Source organism: Siphateles boraxobius, unplaced genomic scaffold (genome assembly GCF_051911475.1).
Source record: "Siphateles boraxobius isolate OS27281-9 unplaced genomic scaffold, OSU_SipBor_1 48, whole genome shotgun sequence".
NCBI classification, from domain to species: domain Eukaryota; kingdom Metazoa; phylum Chordata; class Actinopteri; order Cypriniformes; family Leuciscidae; genus Siphateles; species Siphateles boraxobius.
The window spans coordinates 1,883,134-1,905,229 of NW_027509119.1; the positions used below are offsets into that span (position 1 = coordinate 1,883,134).

The 22,096-nt window shown below is 36.6% G+C and overlaps 1 protein-coding gene across 1 annotated transcript in view; it reads right to left on the reverse strand.

The window, feature by feature from the left end:
* Positions 1 to 22,096, reverse strand: part of piezo1 (piezo type mechanosensitive ion channel component 1 (Er blood group)) — a 169,587-nt gene that overhangs the window by 15,352 nt on the left and 132,139 nt on the right. Inside the window, exons 27-41 of the mRNA XM_077201492.1 lie at positions 18,587 to 18,752; positions 18,284 to 18,373; positions 17,324 to 17,400; positions 17,118 to 17,195; positions 16,908 to 17,008; positions 16,690 to 16,801; positions 15,784 to 15,867; positions 13,266 to 13,450; positions 12,126 to 12,238; positions 11,404 to 11,559; positions 10,161 to 10,419; positions 8,231 to 8,419; positions 4,573 to 4,873; positions 2,962 to 3,085; positions 819 to 966 (exon numbers count right to left, since the gene is read on the reverse strand). Of these exons, the coding sequence (XP_077057607.1) occupies positions 819 to 966; positions 2,962 to 3,085; positions 4,573 to 4,873; positions 8,231 to 8,419; positions 10,161 to 10,419; positions 11,404 to 11,559; positions 12,126 to 12,238; positions 13,266 to 13,450; positions 15,784 to 15,867; positions 16,690 to 16,801; positions 16,908 to 17,008; positions 17,118 to 17,195; positions 17,324 to 17,400; positions 18,284 to 18,373; positions 18,587 to 18,752 (2,183 nt within the window). The remainder of the gene's footprint in view (positions 1 to 818; positions 967 to 2,961; positions 3,086 to 4,572; positions 4,874 to 8,230; positions 8,420 to 10,160; positions 10,420 to 11,403; positions 11,560 to 12,125; positions 12,239 to 13,265; positions 13,451 to 15,783; positions 15,868 to 16,689; positions 16,802 to 16,907; positions 17,009 to 17,117; positions 17,196 to 17,323; positions 17,401 to 18,283; positions 18,374 to 18,586; positions 18,753 to 22,096) is intronic.

A 22,096-nucleotide genomic window follows, 5' to 3' on the forward strand; every position in this document is an offset into this window, starting at 1 on the left:
AGGATAGAGGATGTGAGTGGTTATTAAAGTGGCGGGCAACAGAATAATTCATATCATTTCGTCTTATTGAACTTTTTTGTTCGCTGATTCTTTGCTTCAGAGGGCGAATAGTTTTGCCAATATAGATCATATCATATGTGCATTTAAGCATATATATAACATTTTTAGTGTTACATGTGATAACCCCTTTTACTGGAAAATAATTCCCTGTTCTAGGATGTGTGAACGTGTTTGTTTTCCACGTATTGTGGCACTGAGCACAGTTACCACAAGGGTAATATCCATGTTTGAGGGGAGCCAAAGGTGTCTGTCTAGGACTTGGTAATATATTGTCTCTAACCAATTTATTTCATAGGTTTAAAAACAAAAAGGGGTGGATCTTTGAAAGGTTGAATGAGAGCTGGGTCTGAGGTCAAAATGTGTCAATATTTAAGAATGGTACCCTTAAACATGTAAGCCCGAGGGGTAAAAGTTGTGATACAGGTTATATTATTATATTGCATTTTACCCGAATGCAGTAAAATCGCGAACAAAAATGCTCAACTTTAAAGACGATTTTCCCAATGTTTACATTTTTTTGCAAATAGTCATATCTCGGCTAAATATTGTCCTATCCCAACAAACCATACATTAATGGAACGTTTATTTATACAGCTTTCAGATGATGTATACATCTCAATTTCAAAATATTGACCCTTTTGACTGGTTTTGTGGTCTAGAGTCACATATTGAGAATACTAAATTATGCCAATCCTGCAAGGCATTCCTTTAGGATTCTTTGACTAGGGATTATCATAGTCAGAGTTTTCTGAACTCACTCCGAAAGCCCAGAAACCGAAGATGACGATGATGAAGTCCACCACGTCCGTGAGGAACATGAGAGCGTAGACATCAGTGGCCGTCTGATACTCCGCATGTAAGATGTTCTGGAAGAATCTACAGCTCGGCTTGTACACACTCGTCACTCTGCGTGGACGAGTTCAAAACACATGAATGATGGTCAAAACTTAAATATGACATTTCACAACGAGATAAGCAGAGACCTGTGAATCAGCAAAGACATTATATTCAACTGGATCATGATACTGCATGTTATATATCAATTACCATCATCACTTTATCAGTATTCAAAATATATATTGTTTTTAAACAGTGGAAATACAGCAAAAAAACTAAACAATTGCAAATATTTAATTAAGGGTTTAATCTTTTAAATGCAATTAAATCATACAAATTATAATAGTGCTAAATGTAAGTGTCTCTATAATGCGTGTTATTTTATTATATTGTGGTGCTTGTTTCGATAGTTTTATTGAGAGCTTGGTAAATCAGCACAGTAAGAGACTTTTAACTATTTACTTTCTTTTTATTATACAAACGTGTCATTGAATGTTTACAAATGCATAAAACTGATCCGAGATCAGGTAAATATCATAACTAGACACTGGCTCATGGGTTCACGGAGATCATCGCCCTCTAGTGGCGAAACATTGACATTTCTAACGTTTCTAAACAGTGATGACGTAACGAAGACTCGTTCACTGAAATCACATGACTTCGACAGTTTAGGCTTGTTCGACTTCAACCGGCGCTGCACAGACCGATCGGTTGATGACATCAAAGTACCGCGAGAGCGATTAGAGAGCAGACGGCTCCTTATGTTTTTGAATAGCTCTCGCGGTACTTTGATGTCATCAACCGATCGGTCTGTGCAGCAACGGTTCAAGTCGAACAAGCCTTTTGACATGCGTCCCGAATCCCTGGTTCGAAACATGAATCGCAAACGTTTCGAAGCTTCACGAAGAGCTTCAATCATCACTAGTAATTGCCTTTAGAAGCAAAAAAAAGAAGAAAAAAAAGAAAAAAGAAAGAAAACAAAGCCATTCCAATGCAAAAAAGAAAAAAAAAATCATTTTGTGGAGGAAAATATTGCCAATTAATGGAAATGTTAATTTCTGACTCTAGCTCAGGGGTCTCCAACCTTTTTTCATTTGAGAGCAACTTTTTTTGAAAGATAGTGGCCGAGAGCTACTCATGTAATACAATGCTTAAATCTCTTAAATAATGTCTCATAACTCTCATATTTACAACTATCTAAACTGTTTTAGACCTAAAAGAGTTTTTGTAGGCATATATATGTCACCCTTAAATGTCAGAGAAAAGAACAGAATCAGATTAATTTTTTATAGAAAATTGTACTTTGCATATTATACTGTAAAAAACCCCACATAATTATAGTTGATTTTATAGTGCATCTTAACTAGAGATGAAATGGCATGACAATTTAATTTCATAATTATAGTGAACAAAATGATCATGGTTATCACAGAATCCTGTTCAAAGAGTACTAATACTACACAATAAAATCAATTCAATAAGTTTTACGTCGAAAAACAGCAAATTACAAATATAATTAGCATTAGTATGAACTTCTTGTTTACATAAACATTAAAATAACAACATTAAAAATGATGGCCAGATTTTAAAGGAGTGTCTTGCGACGTGTTATCTACTAACATGTACAAGTTCAAATAAAGTTGACAAAAAAAAAGATTTATAAAAAGAAACCTCGCATATTTAAGCCTTTAAATCATTTTTATAAAAAGAATGAGTCAAATTAAAAATGTACTCTCGTTTACAATGCACATTAGCTTATCTTATATTATTAATAGTAAAATTCGGTCCGATTTTCCCGTGGCGTCTGTCGTTGCTATGCAACCATGCACTGCGCTCTCCACAATGACAAGGTTTAAATGGATTTTTTCATCTGGAAAAAAATTAGTGCGTCGCTTCAATTGTGAGCTTCCTACATTTGAAATAACGAACTTGAGCGCGCAAAAGACGAGCCCATGAGCTACTGGTAGCTCGCGAGCGACGTGTTGGAGACCCCTGCTCTAGCTGGACAACAACAAACAGCGATACTATGATACGCTGCTGAGAGAAAAGCAACAGGAATCTTACATGGATAAGAAAAGGCCTTTGAGTTTTCCTTCAACAGCAGTCAGGAGTTTTTTACTGGTGTCCTCGCCGCGTTTCGTCTTTGACTTCTTCTTCTTCTTCTTCTTGGGTTCTTTCTGTTTAGTGTCTGTGACGGGATTGTTCAAAATAACACACAGATCAGGCTCAGAACAATATTATAAACATAATTTAGGTATTAATCATTTATAAGTAGGGTTGATTTTAGCGATTTTCAGATTCTGCTTATCGATACCCAGGTTCCATTAACAGTAAAAATAAAATAAAAATTTTTCGAAATCAAACATATAAATTTTCCGTCTTTTTGCAAACATTTTGTTGTAGCTGGATACCATGAAAAAAAAATACCACAGCAAAAAATACTAGCCTAACTTATAAAATTTAAAATATTTTTAAAGAACAGTGTTGCCAATAGTGACTGTCGTTATATTAACGACTTCTTTAGACCCATTAGGCGAAAAAAAAAAAATCTTTCAAAAAGTGATTGCAACAAATCTAGCGACTGCTGGTTTACATGTAGTCAGTCACTATATCATACTCGTTCCATCTGACAGAAAATATGCAAATGAGAACAGCTTTATTGGACATGCAGCTATATATTATATTGTATATTGCATTACGTCATCTAGCGACATTAAGCTACTTTTTAATAGTTGGCAACACTTTTAAAGACAAGTAAACAGTCAGTAATAAAATAAGAACAAATAAACAAATTAGCACATAAATATAACTAAAGAAAGTTCAGGTAACGAAATTGAAATCCGCTGTAAAATAACACTACGTAGTATTCCTTTTATAAATAAAACAGATTTTGTAAAAATAAAGTTGCTAAAGTTATTCAGTAAAGAGCAGAGAGAGATTTTCTCTTTATCTTCTGCTGTTTCATCAACATTAATGACACAGACGGCAGCAGGTTTATTAGGCTCCTGTCACTTTAAGACTGAATGCACGGATCTAATATACTGTTACACATCTGATTTGTTTCCCAACTTTTAATGTTCACTTGTGAGGATATTTTGACGATTTTGAGTGCATTTGTTCGTTCAAGCGCAAAAGAGAACTCAATTCAGTATCACACACTATATGAGAGGCGGCGCACAGGACAAAAGTGTGATTGAATTGCTTAGAATCACGTTAAAGTGCGAACACAGTAATCGATAAGCGGAATCGAGATTTTAATTTTATAATAGGAATCTGATTTCAATGGAAGCTTGTTTCCACCACAGAATAAAAAATAAAAATGGTAACTGCGACTTTTTTTTAATCTCGCAATTCTGACTTTTTTTCTCACAATTGCGAGTTTACGTTTCGCAATTTTGACTTATTATCTCAGAATTGCGATATAAAGTTGCAATTGCGAGTTATAAAGTCAGAATTGTGAGATATTAACTCTTCTGAGGAAAAAAGTCCGAATTCTGAATTCTGACTATAAAAAAATGCAATTCTGACTTTATATCTCGTAATTCAGAGATTGTGAGATAAAAAAAGTCGCAATTATGTTTTAAAATGTTTTATTCTGTGCCGGAAAACAAGCTTCCATATCCGATTCCAGAGTAAAGAATCGATTTTCGATTCCAACACCAGTTTTCAACAGACCTGTTTCTGAGGATTTGTTCTTGCGGAAGCGAAGGAAGCGACTCTTCTTCTTCCCCTCCTCCTTCGCGGCCTCGAGTGTTTCTGTGTGTGTGTCGGGGTCCGGGTGGAGAGTTTCTGTGGTGTGTGTGTGTGTGTCGGTCGGTGATTCTGCTGACGATGTCGGGGACGTAACCTCTGTGTCGGGCTCCTCTTCATCCGAGAGTTGAAAGACTTTCTCATCTCGTTCATTCTTGCTCTTCTCCGCTGATGAACGATTGCTCTTGTCTTCCAGAGGGCCCTCTCGGTCCCAGAGGCCATAACGCTGAGCGAGGCAAAGACAAAAGTGGATAACACTTTACAAACAAACTGTTACTGTCATTTCCTATCATCACTGTAAAGCTGCTTTGACATTAGCATTAGCACACTAATTAACATTAGTTAATGCACTGTGAACTAACATGAACAAACGATGAACAGCCGTATTATTATTAACTAACATTAACAAAGATTAATAAATACTGTAACAAATGTATTGCTCATTGTTAGTTCCTGTTAGTCAATGCATTATCTAATGAACCTTATTGTAAAGTGTTACCCAAAAATGTGTATCAAGATGGATTACAAACCATAACATAAGAAAAACAGTGTCTGTATATAATAAGTCTGCACAGAAACGACACCGTGAAGAAAACAACTGTATATTTTACGGAAGTATTTCCATCAATTTCTCTCATAGGGTTTTTAATAAACTATTTGTTAAAGCGTTATAAGCAATGAACCAAACTAATCAGGAACCAGGAAAATCATAACATTACAAACTTTGATTTGAAGCAGCAAAAAAGAAAAAGCACTTTCAGAAAAAAAAAAAAACAAAGGTACAAGACTGTGAACTTAACAATTTTAAGTTTATTAAAAAATTTACATATATATATATCAACAAATAGTTCAGTATTTTGAGAGGCCGAAGTGATACGTCATTCGCAGTGCTTCATGGGAGCTGAAGAGAACTTTTGGAGCACTTTGCTTGTTTCGACTCTGATTGGTGGTATTTTCTGTATAGGATTATGGGTAATGTAGTTTTTCACCACAAATTCTACTGTTAAACACAATTATTTCAAAACTAAGCTGAAATAATAACATTACTGGAAGATATAGAGTGATGACTGATATTTATATGCATTTTATGTCAGAATCTGCTATACTGTTATAAAGATCTCATTGGTTTACACTACATCACATCAAAAATTCCTCTGTTAAACATAATTATTTCAAAACTAAGCTGAAATAATGTGGGCTGACGGCTTAACAACCTCATAGCTCACAGTAACAGGTTTTTAAACTATAGTTAAAAATCACTTTGCCTATGGAGAAAACGAATGCAGTTTTTACTTAGGAACACGACTGTTGCACTTTAATGGGTTCAAAACTGCACAAAACATCTCTCTGATTGGTGGAATTTTCTGTACAGCACAAGAGGCAACCTCCCTGTCTCTCACTCTTGACACCAACGCGGAAGTGAATTAAACTGCAATTCATCGAATGGCCGCTTGAGGCTGGCAGCAAAAGTGAGTCAAATCTGTATCTCCCCCATGTTAAAATGCCCAACTTTACAGCAGAAAAAAATATGTTTACAGCCTGGTGTCTTAAGTTGGTTTGGTCTATACAGCTAATTTTGCCCTTCGTGACAACTGTGAGGGGGGTGAATTGTTTTTATAACTCATCTGTTTAAATTATATTAAGCCTTAAAGTCCTGCATAATTAAGGGCGTGGCCACTTGAGTGACAGGTGGATTGCCGCTGCTGTTACTGGCGTTTGTCTGCTCTCTGTTAGCCATCATGTCACCTCAGCTGATTCCAGCTGCTGAACTTGTCATCTCTGCCGTGTTTGTACTTTTTTTGTACACTCCACGTTGTCGAGTATCGAGAGAACAACCAGCGCTGTTTTTCAGTTGTTTTCCTCTGTGAACATGCACTCATGGATGTCTGACAATATCGTTGCTTTTTGGAGTTCAGATTTAAAAATGTCTAAGATATAGAAGCCACACTCGTTCTGCGGTGCCGTTGATCTTATGGAACAGATAGACTATAATATGCTTATTTAACTTTTTAGTGTTCAATAAAAAGTACCGTCAGATTAAATCCTGCAGGTGTCAGTGCTTTCTCTCCGTCCCTTAAATGAGCGCGGATTTCTAGTGCATTACTTGAACTTCTTAGGTAATATCTATCAGAATTTAAAATGGACTGAATAAAGCTCTCTACGAACTTGACGTGCGATGCCGCGCTGACTAACATTGTATACGCATTAATCACTGTCACACTCACACACACGCTCAGAGCAAATATTGTAAGTTACTGCATGAGAATAATAATGCATCACAATACACATAGTCTCACGGTTAGTTATGTCTTAACTATTATAGTATTTCAAAGGGCAAAAACATGAACTTTAACTTTAATTCATCAACTCCACCCACGTCCTGCCATTTTGTCCATTTTCGTTTATCCGGGAGTGACGCACTGTGACGCGCTTCCAAGATGGCGACGAGTGACTCCGCCCACTTTAGGCTTCAATAACGCTGTTCAGAAACCTACGGGTGACGTCATCGACACTACGTCCATATTTTTTTACAGTCTATGGTACAGCATCATGGGTAATGTAGTTTTTCACCACAAATCCTGCTGTTAAACACAATTACTTTAAAACTGAGCTGAAATAATGTTTCAGCAGAAGCAAATCCCATCGATTAACAACCTTAGAGGTTTACAAACTATCGTTAAAAATAACTTTCCCTTTGGAGAAATGCAGTTTTTCCTTTCAAAAACCAGACTTTTGCCCTCTAACGGGTTCCAAAATGCCTAAAACACACTTTATTCCTATCCACCTTATTCCTGACGAGTTTACTGCGTTTTGAATAATGGGCGGCACTTCCGGTTTTGGGAAATTCCATTCAAAAAGACTGAAACGAATCATTTCTAATCATAATTGCCCAACAAATAAAGCTGATCCGTCAGCGTGACTCAATGAGCTATCGGTTTTCTTTCATGATTTATTTAAGAATAACACGAGAATAACGCAACACTTGCTATTTTATCGTGAAATGTTACAACAATAATATCTATAACAAGAGCTCTTTTCTCAATGATTTAAATTTACGATAAATTCCATTAATAATTCACTGGAATGCACGAAGAATCGCTCTTTTTTTCTCACGTCGCTTTCCAGGTTTGTTTTCACAGGTAAATACAATTTATTATCTGTCAAACTGACTGAAATCACTTTGAAATAGTATCACGCAATGCTGAAGTAGCTAAATAAATAAAAAATATATTTATTAAGGCAACGTATGTTACATAATACAGATTACCACAGTGATATTTAACCGTCAGATTTTGCTGTGGAAAGATTCACGCTTCTGGGATTATTCATGTTCTGTTGTTTAAACTTTTAAATGTCCTTTTAATATTCAATGGTTGGAGGGCGAGTAGAATAATGTGATGTCATTGTACACAGTTTAAAAAATATATATTATTGCGTCCATAGAGCTTGTCTTTCACTGACTGTTGACAGCATAACGGAAGTTACACCCACAATTCACGGAAAGTGTCACATGAATACTCTGTATAGCTTTTAGCCGTGCCTTCACTGAGAGTTGAGCTAGTTGAGCAGCGAGTCTGAGTACCTGGAGAAGTGATCGGTGAAAGAAGAGCGCCAGAAGCTGAAGTAAATCGTAACGGATGTAGTTGTCGGTTTTCTCCAGGCCCAGAATCCGTGGAGGGAAGAAGGGCTTGTCCTCATTCAACTTCAGCTCGTACTCACTGTTCCACGGGAAGAAGCCGAACTGGAACAGGTATTTGACAACCACCATCACCTGTGGAAACATCAGTTATTATACGGCTGCACTATATATCAAAGTTATAGAAATATCGCAAATGTGTATATAATAACTGGGATCGTGAGCAAAAGACGAAGAGAAAATCACTCACTGCTCTCGTCTGAATAACTGTTGTAGCTTTAATAAGAATCAGTATATATATAATTCAACATATTTAACAACATTATTAACAATTGTTGTTAAATAATCCTAATGACGTTTAACCTGAAACCCTGAACCCCGTTCTTTACACTGATGTTAAAATAACACTTCTTATGCTACAGTAAAACACTGATCAGAGCTGATACACACAGAAGTTGTAGGGATGTTTTCTTGTCACAAAAAGAATGTGAAACACGCTTGTAGGTTGTATAATTTTAAAGATATTTTAAAGATAATTTAAGTTTATTTGACACAATAAGCATTATCGTATCGCATATCGAATATCACATTTTTCTTCAATATCGTGCAGTCCGAGTCCAAATGCAATAGTTTAATATGCAACGTTTTAAAGCTTTCATAAAAGTAGCTCTTTTAGACTCTATAAAGCCTGCTGTATCATATTTAATGCGCAAACTTCTAATGCCTCTGAATGATAAACATGATCAAAACTATCACACACTTTATGCCTTCTGCCGTGTGATTGATAGTTGAGATGTTTTTAGCAAGTAAAAGTCTTTTAGAAAACAGTAATTGTACAAACGTCCACCTTCAGCTCGGGCTTCATGTGTCTTTCAGCTTCCAAATCTTTAGCTTTTATATTTATAGTAATATTTCTAGATCAAGCTTCAACTCAGGTTTAATAGATTATCTATATATTATTTTCATTGAGTCTCAAATATGATGTGATTTTTTTTTTATATATCCTAAACATTAAATCACCAAGTTAACTTTACAAAATTAAACAAAATTAAAGATTTGGTCTAAAGGTTCAATGAACTGTATAAGTGTTTACTTTTAAAAAGTAGTTAAAATCTATATAAAATAAAATGTAAAAAAAAGCATTTAATATTAGGGGTGTAATAATATATAATGTGTCACAATATATCGCAATACAAAAATGCAACAATATGTATTGTGGATATAAATAAATAAATAAAAATTAAATTACTGTGTGAGAAAAAAATCAAGTTTTCAGAGTTTTAGTGTCAGAACTACAATAAGCTACTATATATAATGAATATAATGTATAATAATGCAATGGGGGAATATTTGTGTCCTGATAATGCTAAATGTCTTGTTACCAGTATTATATAAAGTGTAAATATATCTAGTCAGTGAAAGAGTGCAATCATATTCATCTGAAATAATTGTGTATTTTCAGCTTCAGAATCATGAATATTGTTATTCTGGTGTCTCTATTGTCCTGTGCTTTGGGTTTCAGCACCAAGACTATTCATTTACACACACAATGTAACACCAAATTTAGCATTTTTATCAACAGTGCATATACTTAAGAGTATCGCAATAATAGAATGGGAAAAAAGTTTATTTTATTACATTTTTTTTTATTATCTGAAGCATTAAATGAAATGCAGTGCGCTTATTAATTAAGATTAATTAATGCTGTATAACTATTGTTCATTCTTAGTTCATGTTAACTAAGGTAGTTGAACCAAAATGAACCAAAAATAATCTAAAAATGTAAAAAATTAAATAAAATAAAAAATTTTTTTTTACTATCTGAGCATTAAATCACCAAGCCAGTTTTATAAATGTCGTGCGTGTCCCCGCCCACCTCAGTGTAGACGATGGCCGTCATCCAGAACCTCTTGGAAGGTCGTGGCACCGACAGCATCGCCCACAGAAACACCAGAACCGGCAGAACCAGCGACACGACCGAGGCCGTCACCAGGTTATTGAGCACGATGATGAAATAACACACCAGCTCGGAGTGAGCCGCCAGAACGTTATAGAGCGCGAACACCAGCTTCAGCAGTCGGTTCTGGGTCGAGTAAAACTCACGAGACTGTATCAACTCCTCGACACTGAAGGGCCTGAGGCAGAGAATACAGAGACACCAAATTATTCATTTTACATAAAGAAAATTAAGCCTGTACAGTGTAAGTTTTAGCGGCATCTAGTGGTGAGATTGTGAATTGCACCCAACAGAAGTTATGGTGGCCGACAGGAAGTGATGTCGTCGTCTGAGACAGCAGTGAGTAGCCAGTTTAACAATGAGGTTTCTTTACAAAGATAAATTAAGAAATTATGTTTACTTTATTATTCAGTAAAACGATGTTATTGTGAATATTATTGTTACTTGTTTATCATTGTGTCAGTGTTTTATTCGCTTCTTTGCATGAAGAACAACATAGTGAGGAAACGCGTTTGTCTGCTCAGGGCCACCGTAGAAACATGTCGATGTAAGGAGACCCGCGGTGTGTGTAGAGAGAAATGGCTCATTCTAAGATAATAAAAACATAACGCTTCATTAAGTAAGGTGTTTATACACCACTCAAAACATAGTTATGTATATTATATTGCATTTCTGTCAACAGATCCTCCTAATTATTACTCAATGCACATTTAACACCATTAATACACATTTTCTCCCAAATTCTCATTACTGTAATCTGACAAAATGATTTAATTAATTATGCATCACGGTAGTGTGTTGCTCTGCTTTTTAATGCTGAATTTATACATTTATTGTATCCCAAACTGGGTCCACTTTGGACACTTTACTAACTACAAGTAACTTTGCAACTACATGTCAACTAACTCTGATTAGAGTATTAGTAGACTGTTAGGTTAGTTAGTAGAATAAGTTGACATGTAGTTGCAGTTGTAGTTAGTAGGATGTCTAAAGTGGATCATCAAATTAAACTGTTAGCTCAAACTGCTATACAATGAAAAGAAGCTAATAGAAGACATAAAACAGACTTTCTTCAAAATATCATTTCTAACTGATCCAGACATGTTTTCCTGAGATGAACCCTTTAATAAGCAGAGGATCGTACAGTAATGTCATAGATCACCTGTCGGAGAGCAGTTCGCTGGCGGTTCTGGAGCGGCGAGGGTGTTGGCTGAAAAACGGTTCTGGATCGAGATCTAGCGTGAGTTCAGAAGACAGAGTCGTGCTGCTAAAGTCACGGGCCTTCGCAAAACCACCCAGTGTCTCCAACTCAACCACGCTGCGAAGAAATGGGATATTTAGTCATGAATGGCGGAAAAATATAGGCATTTTTTTGGACTCCTGGTTTCTATCCCGCAGGATAATAACCCACACTGAAATACCATTGGTCCAAAACCCCTCCTTCAATACACTGCAAAAAAAAAAAATCTTACTTAGTATTTTTGTCTTGTTTCCAGTCCAAATATCAAAAAATTCTGAAAATCAAGATGCATTTACTAGATGAGTAAAAAAGTGATTAAAAAAGTAAAAAAGTGAGTTTCTGCTTAAAACAAGCAACATTAGCTGTATGGGACAAGAAAAAAAATCTTGTTTCCGTTTGAATTAAGATTATTTTTCTTACCCAATTGGCAGATAATCTTGCTTTTTTTAAGCATCAACTCACTAAATTTTGATTTATTTCCCCAGAGAACAAGACTTAATATCGTATAGCCTTTTACTCCTCTAGTAAATGCATCTTGATATAAGAGTTTTTAGATATTTGGACTGGAAACTAGATAAAAATACTAAGTAAGAAGAGCATTTTTTGCAGTGTATAAAGCAGGGGACTGAAGCGGTCAGACTCACTTGGCGTTGCTGAAGCGAGCGTTGTCGGTGTCGGTCTCATCGAGACAGGTCTCTACAGTGAGATTCTCACTGTCCTGCGAGAGCTGGTCCTCCGTGGGCTCTCGGGAGAGTGTCTGTGGACGACACACACTTCATGAGAACAACGACAGGTCAGGTCAGGTGTGTTTGGGTGAGTGAACGGCCAGAAAACATTCAAAGTTTTCTTTGTTTATAGTTAAAACGGTGTCGTGTAACAGTGTAATGCCCCTAACTTAATATCTACCCCGCAAGCAATAGCCGTCATTTCACCATCAGGGTTTGAAATGATCACCGGCGTGATGAGTGTATAAATGTTCATTTGCATTAACGCAATAGTGGAGATTAAAAAGCATTTGGTGAACAGAAAAGACTGATATTTTCCAACATCCTACATAGTTTTGGTGTTCTTTGTTCTGTATTGATCTGTCAACCTAAAACACATTTTTGGTGAAAAGGATGAAAGAGGAAGAGGAGATGCTGGGTGACAGGATATTGTTTGAAAAATAAATTAATGTATGAAATCCAAATTGTATAATACATACAGCTGTTACGTAGTTAATCTTGGTAATTTATTAATTTTTGGCTAGTAGAAGTTCTGAATGGCCAGTAACTCACCAAATTGGCCGGTGAGTGAAAAAGTTAATTTCAAACCTTGTTAACTATAGTCCGGCTATGAGTAACACACTTCTAGCCAAAATAACCTTGAATTTGGTTACATGTTGTTTTTGCCTAAATAACTTGTGAGATGTATGATATTCCATCATGTAAGCAAAGTCAACAGAGATTACAACGTGTTTGGTTTCATTTCTTCACTCATTTCTTTATCTAATTAATGACTAGTCTATTCTTGGGCTATGCTTTAAACGTCTATTAAATTTTCACTAGACGTCAGGACTGTGTTTGGACGCCTATTAAGACATCTTTTGAACGCAAAATTGCTTGCTGGGTGATGATCTTTACAACAGAAGTGAAACTAACTTTAGCTGGACAATAACTTTATTCTAGAGCTGCTATAAAGCCAAAACAATCTCTGTTACTGTAATTTCCTATTATCTCTATAAAGCTGCTTTGAAACTGTCTGTATTGTTAGAAGCGCTGTATAAATGAAGCTGATTGACCCACCTGGCGGATGTTGTGGATGAAGAGGTAGCGCTCCTCACAGAGGACCATAGAAGTGTCTACATACTGTTTGGTGAGCAAGTCTAGCCACTTAGTGAATCCGTCCACCATTGCTAGGAAAAGCACCCAAAGGAACTTCAATATGTCCAGAATCCTCTGAACTACATCACTGCCAGTGCCTTGAGATACTGTGAAATCAGAATGATGTCATGTGAGATTCAAGGAAACCTCCCTTGTTTTCAGATGCTTATGGTTAGGCGGTAATACATCTCCATTTTAAAAGCGGGATTTAAGGATTAGTTCACTTCTGTATTAAAATTTCCTGATAATTTACTAATGTCATCCAAGATGTTCATGTCTTTCTCTCTTCATTCGAAAAGAAATGAAGGTTTTTGAGGAAAACATTCCAGGATTTTTCTCCATTTAGTGACTTCAATGGAGTCCTACGGGTTGAAGGTCCAAATCAGTGCAGCTTCAAAGTCTCGACTCGATCCCAGCCGAGGAAAAGAGTCTGATCTAGACAAACCAGCGCACATTTATAACAAAATAAACATTTATATACTTTTTAACCACTTTTTTAATCACCATTTTTAATTTCATTTCGACTGAAGAAAGAAAGACATAAACATCTTGGAAGACGTGTGTGCGAATAAATTATCAGGAAATTTTAATTCTGAAGTGAAATAATCCCTTGAACTCAAATGTTTGTGTCATTAAACCGGATCTGTTATTTAGGGCCAATATATGGACAAAAGTATTGGGACACCTGAGCATTAACTAATTAATAAACGCAGTAAATGGAGCTGGTTTTGCAGCTACTACAGCTTCCACTTCTCTGGGAAGGCTTTACATGAGATTTTGGAGTGTTTCAGTGGGAATTTTTCCAGTCGAGGGTTTGTGTGGTCAGGCACTGGTGTTGGATGAGAAGACCTGGTTTGCAATCTTTGTTCCAGTTCATCTCAAAGGTGTTGAGATCAGGGCCAGTCGGGTTCTTCCACACCAAACTCATCCAGCCGTGTCTTTATGAACCTTTCTTTGTGCACTGGGACACAGTCATGCTGGGATAGAAAAGGGTCTTCACCACACTGTTCCCACAACAGATATCTGAAGCATTAAGATTTCCCTTCACTGGAATTGCGTACTGTCTGAGAAGGTACTACATTTCAATTTGAACTTTGAAAAAGTGTTCTATGAATGAAATTACGACATGCTATATCCGCCATGTTGTTACCGTCACATGATCTACCAGCGTCAGTCGCGTTGTTTCACTGCCACTCATAAATCCTCTCCCGATGGCTCATGTGATAGTAAAGAGTTAATCGGATGCGCACTTCAGAATCTCGCCAGAAATATTAGGCCATCCCGGTACTTTTCAGCTACTGTTTTTCAAATACGTATTCGGACATACTAATCTGTCGGCATATTTTGCATTCTATATAGTAGGGAAGTAAAGACTAAATATTTACTGTTTAATGTTATTTTTTTGTTTTATTTTTCTTTATTCATTTTCATAATAATTTCATAATGTATTTTGTGAAGTCAGACTATGTTTGTACATGTGTGCTGAGCAGAGAGCTGGGAGGATTATGTATTATGCTTAAAGGTATGAGTAAAATGCAATGTTCACTTATCGAAGAGTTCCAATGATGATGATACTTCAAATGTGTACAGTCGGTATGCTCTTTGCAAGAAAAGGAATGTTTCAACTGATGCAAATGTACAATTTGTATACCACTAATGTATACACTGAGAAATAGTTTCTTAATGTGGAAAGTGGACTGCACCATGTGCATTAGGGATACATTTCATTTTTAAACATAAGCAAAATGTTTTTCTACCTTACAAGGAAGTTGTAAGTCTCTCTGTGATGTATATAAGCTCAATCTTACTGTACCATCTCAGAGAAACATAAATGCATGATGGGGTGAGAGGAAGGAGAAACATAGAGATGATGGGGGGAAGGAAGGAGAAACCCAGTGAAACCATTTACAGCTAGCATGATGGGATGAGAAGATAAAGAAATGGGGAACAGAGAGATCTGGAACGAAGACTTCCTCTCATATAGCCTTATTCTAATATTTCACATGATACATAATAAATAGAAATCTCTTGGCAAAAGTAACTGGTGTAGCTTCCGTGATTCAACAATAATAGGGGAAGCAGGATTTTAAAATCTACAGAAAGTATTTGGACGCAGTGCATCAGATTGCCAGACAGAGAAGCGTGATTCGTCAGAACAGGACAGGTTTCCACTGCTCTAGAGTCCAGGGACGCTTGGCATTGTACTTGTTGATGTGAGGAAACCCACTCAACGAAGCTCCCGCCGCACAGGTTCTGTGCTGATATTGATGCCAGTGGAAGTTTGGAACGTTTTAGCATTGGAATCAGCAGAGCGTTGGCGACTTTTACGAGCATCTGCACTCGTGACCAGAGTTACTCCACTTCATGGTTATTCCAGTTCAGCACTTTCCAATAATAGCTGGACGTGGAATATCTAGCAGGGATGAAATTGCTAACTTACCCACATCTTCTCCTTCCTCTTGCATTTCTTCCACTTCCTGGGAATTCCCAACATCAAAAACCGCTCCATCCTCCCCAGCATCACCTGATACCCATTGAGAGAAACAAACAACTCAATATACCACTGTAATAAGATGAAATGTGGAACTGGTTGATTTGTCTATTTGTAAACCCAGACAGTAACAAAGTGCCGGCCCAGATCCGGCCCACATCTGGGCCTTGTGGAATCCGTGTGTACCGGACATAGACTGTGAAAAAAAGATGGACGAAGTGAATCCGCCAGTATCGCTATATAGCGCTGACATCTTACGCTGATTTGGGAGCTGATTCTGCGCATTAGTGAACATGAAGTAGAGCCGCGATATCAAGGTCCCGCACACACTCTTGCGAGTTAGTACAGTTTACTGCAGAAAAACTCATGTCGGTGTGAAATAAATCGTTATGGAAATGTAGAAATTAAAGTTGAAGCTCCAATCTCCTCCCGAATATCCCCCAAAAAGTCCATTGGTGCTTCAGTGACTTCGCTCAGAGAAGCTGTCAATCACAGCTGTCAATCATGATGTCACATTCCCGTTTTTATATCGTCTAACTAAGACCAAACTTATTTTTTTAAAAACGAACGATTAACTAACATCAGTGTCATAAAAACTACCTAAAATGACAGAAACATCTTTGGAAAATCTGTATTTGAAGTGTAATTTGATTGTTTAGTTTCCCTCGCGTCCCGTTAGACTACATGGGGAGGCGGGGTTTATTACCTATACCGGGACCAGCCACCGGGGGGGCGATCAAGGCGCTTTGGCTTCACTTTTCAGGACTTGTGCGGCACGCTTGGTACCGGATGTGGGCCGACACTGTTGTTGTCTGGGAAATATACAGCTGTATGTTTCATATGACTGCGTTTAACCTGAAGCCTGAGAGGTTTGTTGTTTCTTTGCTTCGGCTCTCTGCTCTCTCTGCCTCTGCTGACGCTCTTTCAGCGCTTCTTTTGCACTGGTGACCCAAGCCTGGTACGCCAGCTGTGGGAAACATTTAACACACACACACACTTTACACACGTATCCCTGCAACAACCGCCTTACCAAACATATAACAGAGAGCAAACATAATACAAGCGCGTTTCACCTGAAAGGCCGTTTGTTTGCGAGGTTTCTGTTCCTCCTGAAAGGATTCATCTTCCTCTCCGCTGTCAGACTCGAACATGTAATATTCCCCAGAATGCAACACTAAAGCAAAAACATACACGCATATTTAAACTCCTGAAGTGTTTTTGCATTCCGAATCCCTTGTTTGCTTCCCTGAAAATATGTTCAATTTATTAAGCTTGACATATACCAGTCGCATGATCCATCCAAGGAAACTCCCATCGTTTGGACTTTGACAACTGTCTCTCTTTCTTCTGTTCCTTGGCGTCTATGAGGTGAAACACACACACACACACATTAGGGATGTATGGTTGATGCAGTGGTATTCTCATTTCCCAGCTACAGATTTCACAGCTGATCAATGTTATATTAGTTTAAATGTTAATGCATTTGTACCTGCGGGCTGCTCCTCTACATCAGAAGGTTTGCGTCCTTCCTTGTATTTCTGCTGTTTGTCACGTATGCGATTCATCCTGAGGAAACATGAAGATTGATTATATAGAGTGACTAGAGCTCGATAAGTTATGGAAGCTTGTGTCCAACATAGAATATAAAAAAAATTGAAAAAGTAATTGCAACTTTCAATTCGGACTTTATTTCTCACAAATTTGTGTTTATGCAAATTATGAACTCAGAATTGCTAGAAATAAAATCAGAATTGTGAGTTTATATCTCGTAATTATGACTTTTTTTTCTCAGAATTGTGAGTTTACATCTGGTAATTGTGACTTTTTCCTTAGAATTGCGAGTTTATATCTGGTAATTGTGAATTCTAAGAGATTTTATGTACATTTTTACATTTACATTTTTTTACTCTGTGTGCATGTAGATAAATACAATTTCTAGAAAAGGTTTCTTGGAGCTTGGAGCGCAGGATCACAGTTTTGATTGGGAAACAATCTGGAAAAATGTTTAATTCTCATGTAAAAGCCCAGAACACCAGCTGATCAACTACAGTAACCACAGAATATATTATACACTGAAAAAATGCTCTTCTTACTTTATATTTTTGTCTTGTTTCCAGTCCAAATATCTAAAGATTCTTAAATCAAGATGCATTTACTAGAGGAGTAAAATCACATAAGATATTATGTCCTGTTTTCCGGGAATTGCGAGTTTATATCTTACAATTCTGAGGAAAAAAGTCACAATTATGAGTTTATATCTCGTAATTGTGACTTTTTCCTTAGAATTTCCTCGTAATTGTGAATTCTAAGAGATTTTATTGACATTTTTACATTTACATTTTTTTACTCTGTGGCAAAAATAAGCTTTCATATGTAGGACATTCTTTTTTATTCATTAATTTATTTGTATCTAAGAAAGGGCAAATAAAAGGTCAAAGTGTTAACTCACGATTCCTTGAGCTGTTGAAGTGACTTCTTCTCTGCCTGCTTATGGAAAAGCATGTTCTTTATAATGCTGGCGCGGAAAAGCTCGAAACCCCTAATGCACAGACACAGAAAATAAACTTTTTGTTATACAAACCCCAATTTATTTCCAGAATCACTTATTCACTGTTTCGTTGCATTCCATTCAACTTTCTTTATACATCAACTTTTAAGCATCAGACCCAGGGTCATAAGCCAGATATATCAAGTAAGAACTTTTCACATCTAAATTTGAATGGGTTGCATGAAGGAAACGGTCCTTTCTTACCGAGAGGCCTGTCGTGCTGAAGCTTGAAGATCTGAAGTCACATGCAGAAAGTAGAAACTGAGGAAGACTCTCCTCTGAAGCAGGAGGAAGAAGAAACAGATACTGTCCCAGATAATGCCGGCCTCTTCCACAGGCAGAGAGCAATCCTTATCACACACTGATTTAGCTGAGGAAGAAACACACACACACATTAAACCATTACATCTGACTGTGCTGTGGGTCTGAGAGTTAAAAAATGAAGTGCACAAACCCTAGAGACATGTAGAAAATAAATACAAATAAGATGTATTTTACAAAGCCTCCTGATAGCGTTCAGGAACATCTCGTTACTACAAACACTTCTGTCATATTATAGTATATTTATATTTCCATATTTTAAAGTAGTATATTTCCATCATTTAAATGAGCTGATGGTTAAATTGTATACAGTAGCTGACCAAAGCTTTAATCGGATTGATTTAAAATGTTTTTGCGAAGTAAAATTGAGATTGAAGGAACACAGTTTGGGAACGGTTTCTTTAGGAAACGAAAAAAACTACTTAATAAAAAAATGTACTGAATGAGCAAAGTATTTTATTTTTATTCAAAACTGTTTTAATTATTCTGATTTCTTTTGATTATTTTAATTTCTTCTATGTAAAGCACTTTGAATTACCATTGTGTATGAAATGTGCTATATAAATAAACTTGCCTTGCCTTGCCTAATACAAGAATTATTTGAAGTATTTCACAATGTGGTAAGAAAAACAAATGCGGTACTCTTAGAAACAGGGGATAAACAGTGAACCGCTTAAAGACAAAACGGCTGCCGAATAGTTATAATGTAGATAAATACAATTTCTAGAAAAGGTTTCTTGGAGCTTGGAGCGCAGGATCACAGTTTTGATTGGGAAACAATCTGGAAAAATGTTTAATTCTCATGTAAAAGCCCAAAACACCAGCTGATCAACTACAGTAACCACAGAATATATTATACACTGAAAAAATGCTTTTCTTACTTAGTATTTTTGTCTTGTTTCCAGTCCAAATATCTAAAGATTCTTAAATCAAGATGCATTTACTAGAGGAGTAAAACGCCATACGATATTTTGTCCTGTTTTCCGGGGGAATTAATCAAAATTAAGTGAGTTGATGCTCAAAAAAAGCTAAATTATCTGCCAGTGGGGTGAGAAAAATAATCTTCATTCAAACAGAAACAAGGTTGTTATTTATTTTATAGGTTTATAATTTATAAATTATATAATTATAATATAATTAAGCTTGTTTTAAGCAAAAACTCACTTAATTTTTATTGATTTCTTCAGAAAACTAGACTTAATATCTTATGTCATTTTACTACTTTAGTAAATGCATCTTGATTTAAGAAATGTTTGATATTTGGACTGAAAACTCAAAAATACTCTGACATTATGTATATAGTTCAAAAATTTTATTTTTATTATTTTATCACCATAGCAACCACCCAGAATACCCTAGCAACTGCCTAGCAACCACACAGAACACCCTAGCAACGCCCTAGCAACCACCCAGAATACCCTAGCAACTGCCTAGAAACCACCCAGAAATGTTTGATATTTGGACTGGAAATTCAAAAATACTGAGTAAGAAAAGCATATTTTGCCGTGTAAAGACAGTGTATGTGACAGATGCATCTCTGGGGATATCGGCATCTTTCTCCATCTCTTCCGGGAATATCCTCCGATCTTCAACTTCTGGGATAAAGTCTCCTCTGATCCATCACATCTTCTGGAAGTAACAGCTGATCCTGAGCCATGTCTGTTCCTTCTGAACAATGCTCCTCTGTTGCCTTTACAGTAAATCACAAACGGACTTAACAGCTGCCAAGAAAACCATAGTTAGTTCTTGGATTCCTCCTAATTCTTTAAACAGCGATGGTCGTCCTATTTCATAGATATTGCTCGTGTGGAGCGATCCACTGCCTTAATTAATAAAGCAAAGATTAAAACTATTATGCACTGGAACCAAACTCATGACAGCTTGATTTCTATTCTTAAAACGTAAGTGATGTAAAGGTATAGGATAGGAGAGTGTAACCAAGATGTAGATCAAGGCAAATGAGACTGCAGGTTCTGCCCTTTTTTCTTTCTTTTTTTAATCTGTTTTCCTTTTATTTTTATAGATGTCTTATTTATCTTGTCAATAGACACTTTCTACCTGTAAATGATCTATCTCTGACATTATGTATATAGTTAAAAAAAATTATTATTTTTTTTTCACCATAGCAACCACCCAGAATACCCTAGCAACTGCCTAGTAACACCCTAGCAACCACCCAGAATACCTTAGCAACTGCCTAGCAACCACACAGAATACCCTAGCAACTTCCTAGCAACCACACAGAACACCCTAGCAACCACCCAGAATACACTAGCAACTGCCTAGCAACCACACAGAACACCCTAGCAACCACCCAGAATACCCTAGCAACTGCCCAGAAACCACCCAGAATACCTTAGCAACCGCCTAGCAACACCATAACAACCACCCAGAACACCCTAGCAACCACCCAGAATACCCTAGCAACTGCCTAGCAACACCATAACAACCACCCAGAACACTCTAGCAACCACCTGTACAACATGAATAAGCTATATCTCAGCACCAGAACATCGTACAGACATGTTTGTTGGCTCGTATGCAATCATGTACCACACCCTAGTAACCGAGTGGCGCGTTTTGCCACTGCAAGCACCACTCACATTTTCTTCAGGAAATGTACATTCTAGTTATTCTATTATTATTCCTTATGCATGTGTATCTGTTTCTCTTGTGTATATCCGTTTTATATTTGTTATCAGTTGTGTCCACCACACTGAATTAATTCAGAGAAAATGTGTCAGTGCTAATGCTGGTAACCTTGTTCGTAAGAAAAACAAAGTATTGGTCAAAAAAACAAAAGTTACTTGGATTGCAGATTATTAATTATGTATCAAGTAATATTTGGCAGTGACTGACAATTTTTCTTAGCAAGTCTACATGCAAAATAAAATAATTTAAACTCAAATGTTTATGTATTTATTTATTTATTTATTTATTTGCTAAACAGCTGAGTAATAAGCTTGATCATGCAAAGTAATCTTAAAATAGACACTGACTAGATGTTAAAAATATATATATATTTTTATTTTTGACGTTTATTATCAATGATTTATCCGTGCACATCGTTTTAAATTCATGTTCCTGGTAATATTGAATCAGAATAACATCTCTTCTCTTCTCAGATGATGTGGGCGGGGCAACCTGTCAATCACATGAGATCAGCCAATAGCAAACCACAACCATCCAATCCAATCAATTCCCCGCCCACATGTGTTCTTGTTCCAGAAGTGTTTCACTCGGATATACGACACAATAGGGAAGAAAAGATGATAAAGATGATCGCAACTTCCATTTCATGCCGACTTTAAGAAAGCTACTGGCTGTATGTTATTATCCCTTTCTTAGATACTGTGAATTCTGGAGCATTTAGGTAGGCTATAATAATATGAC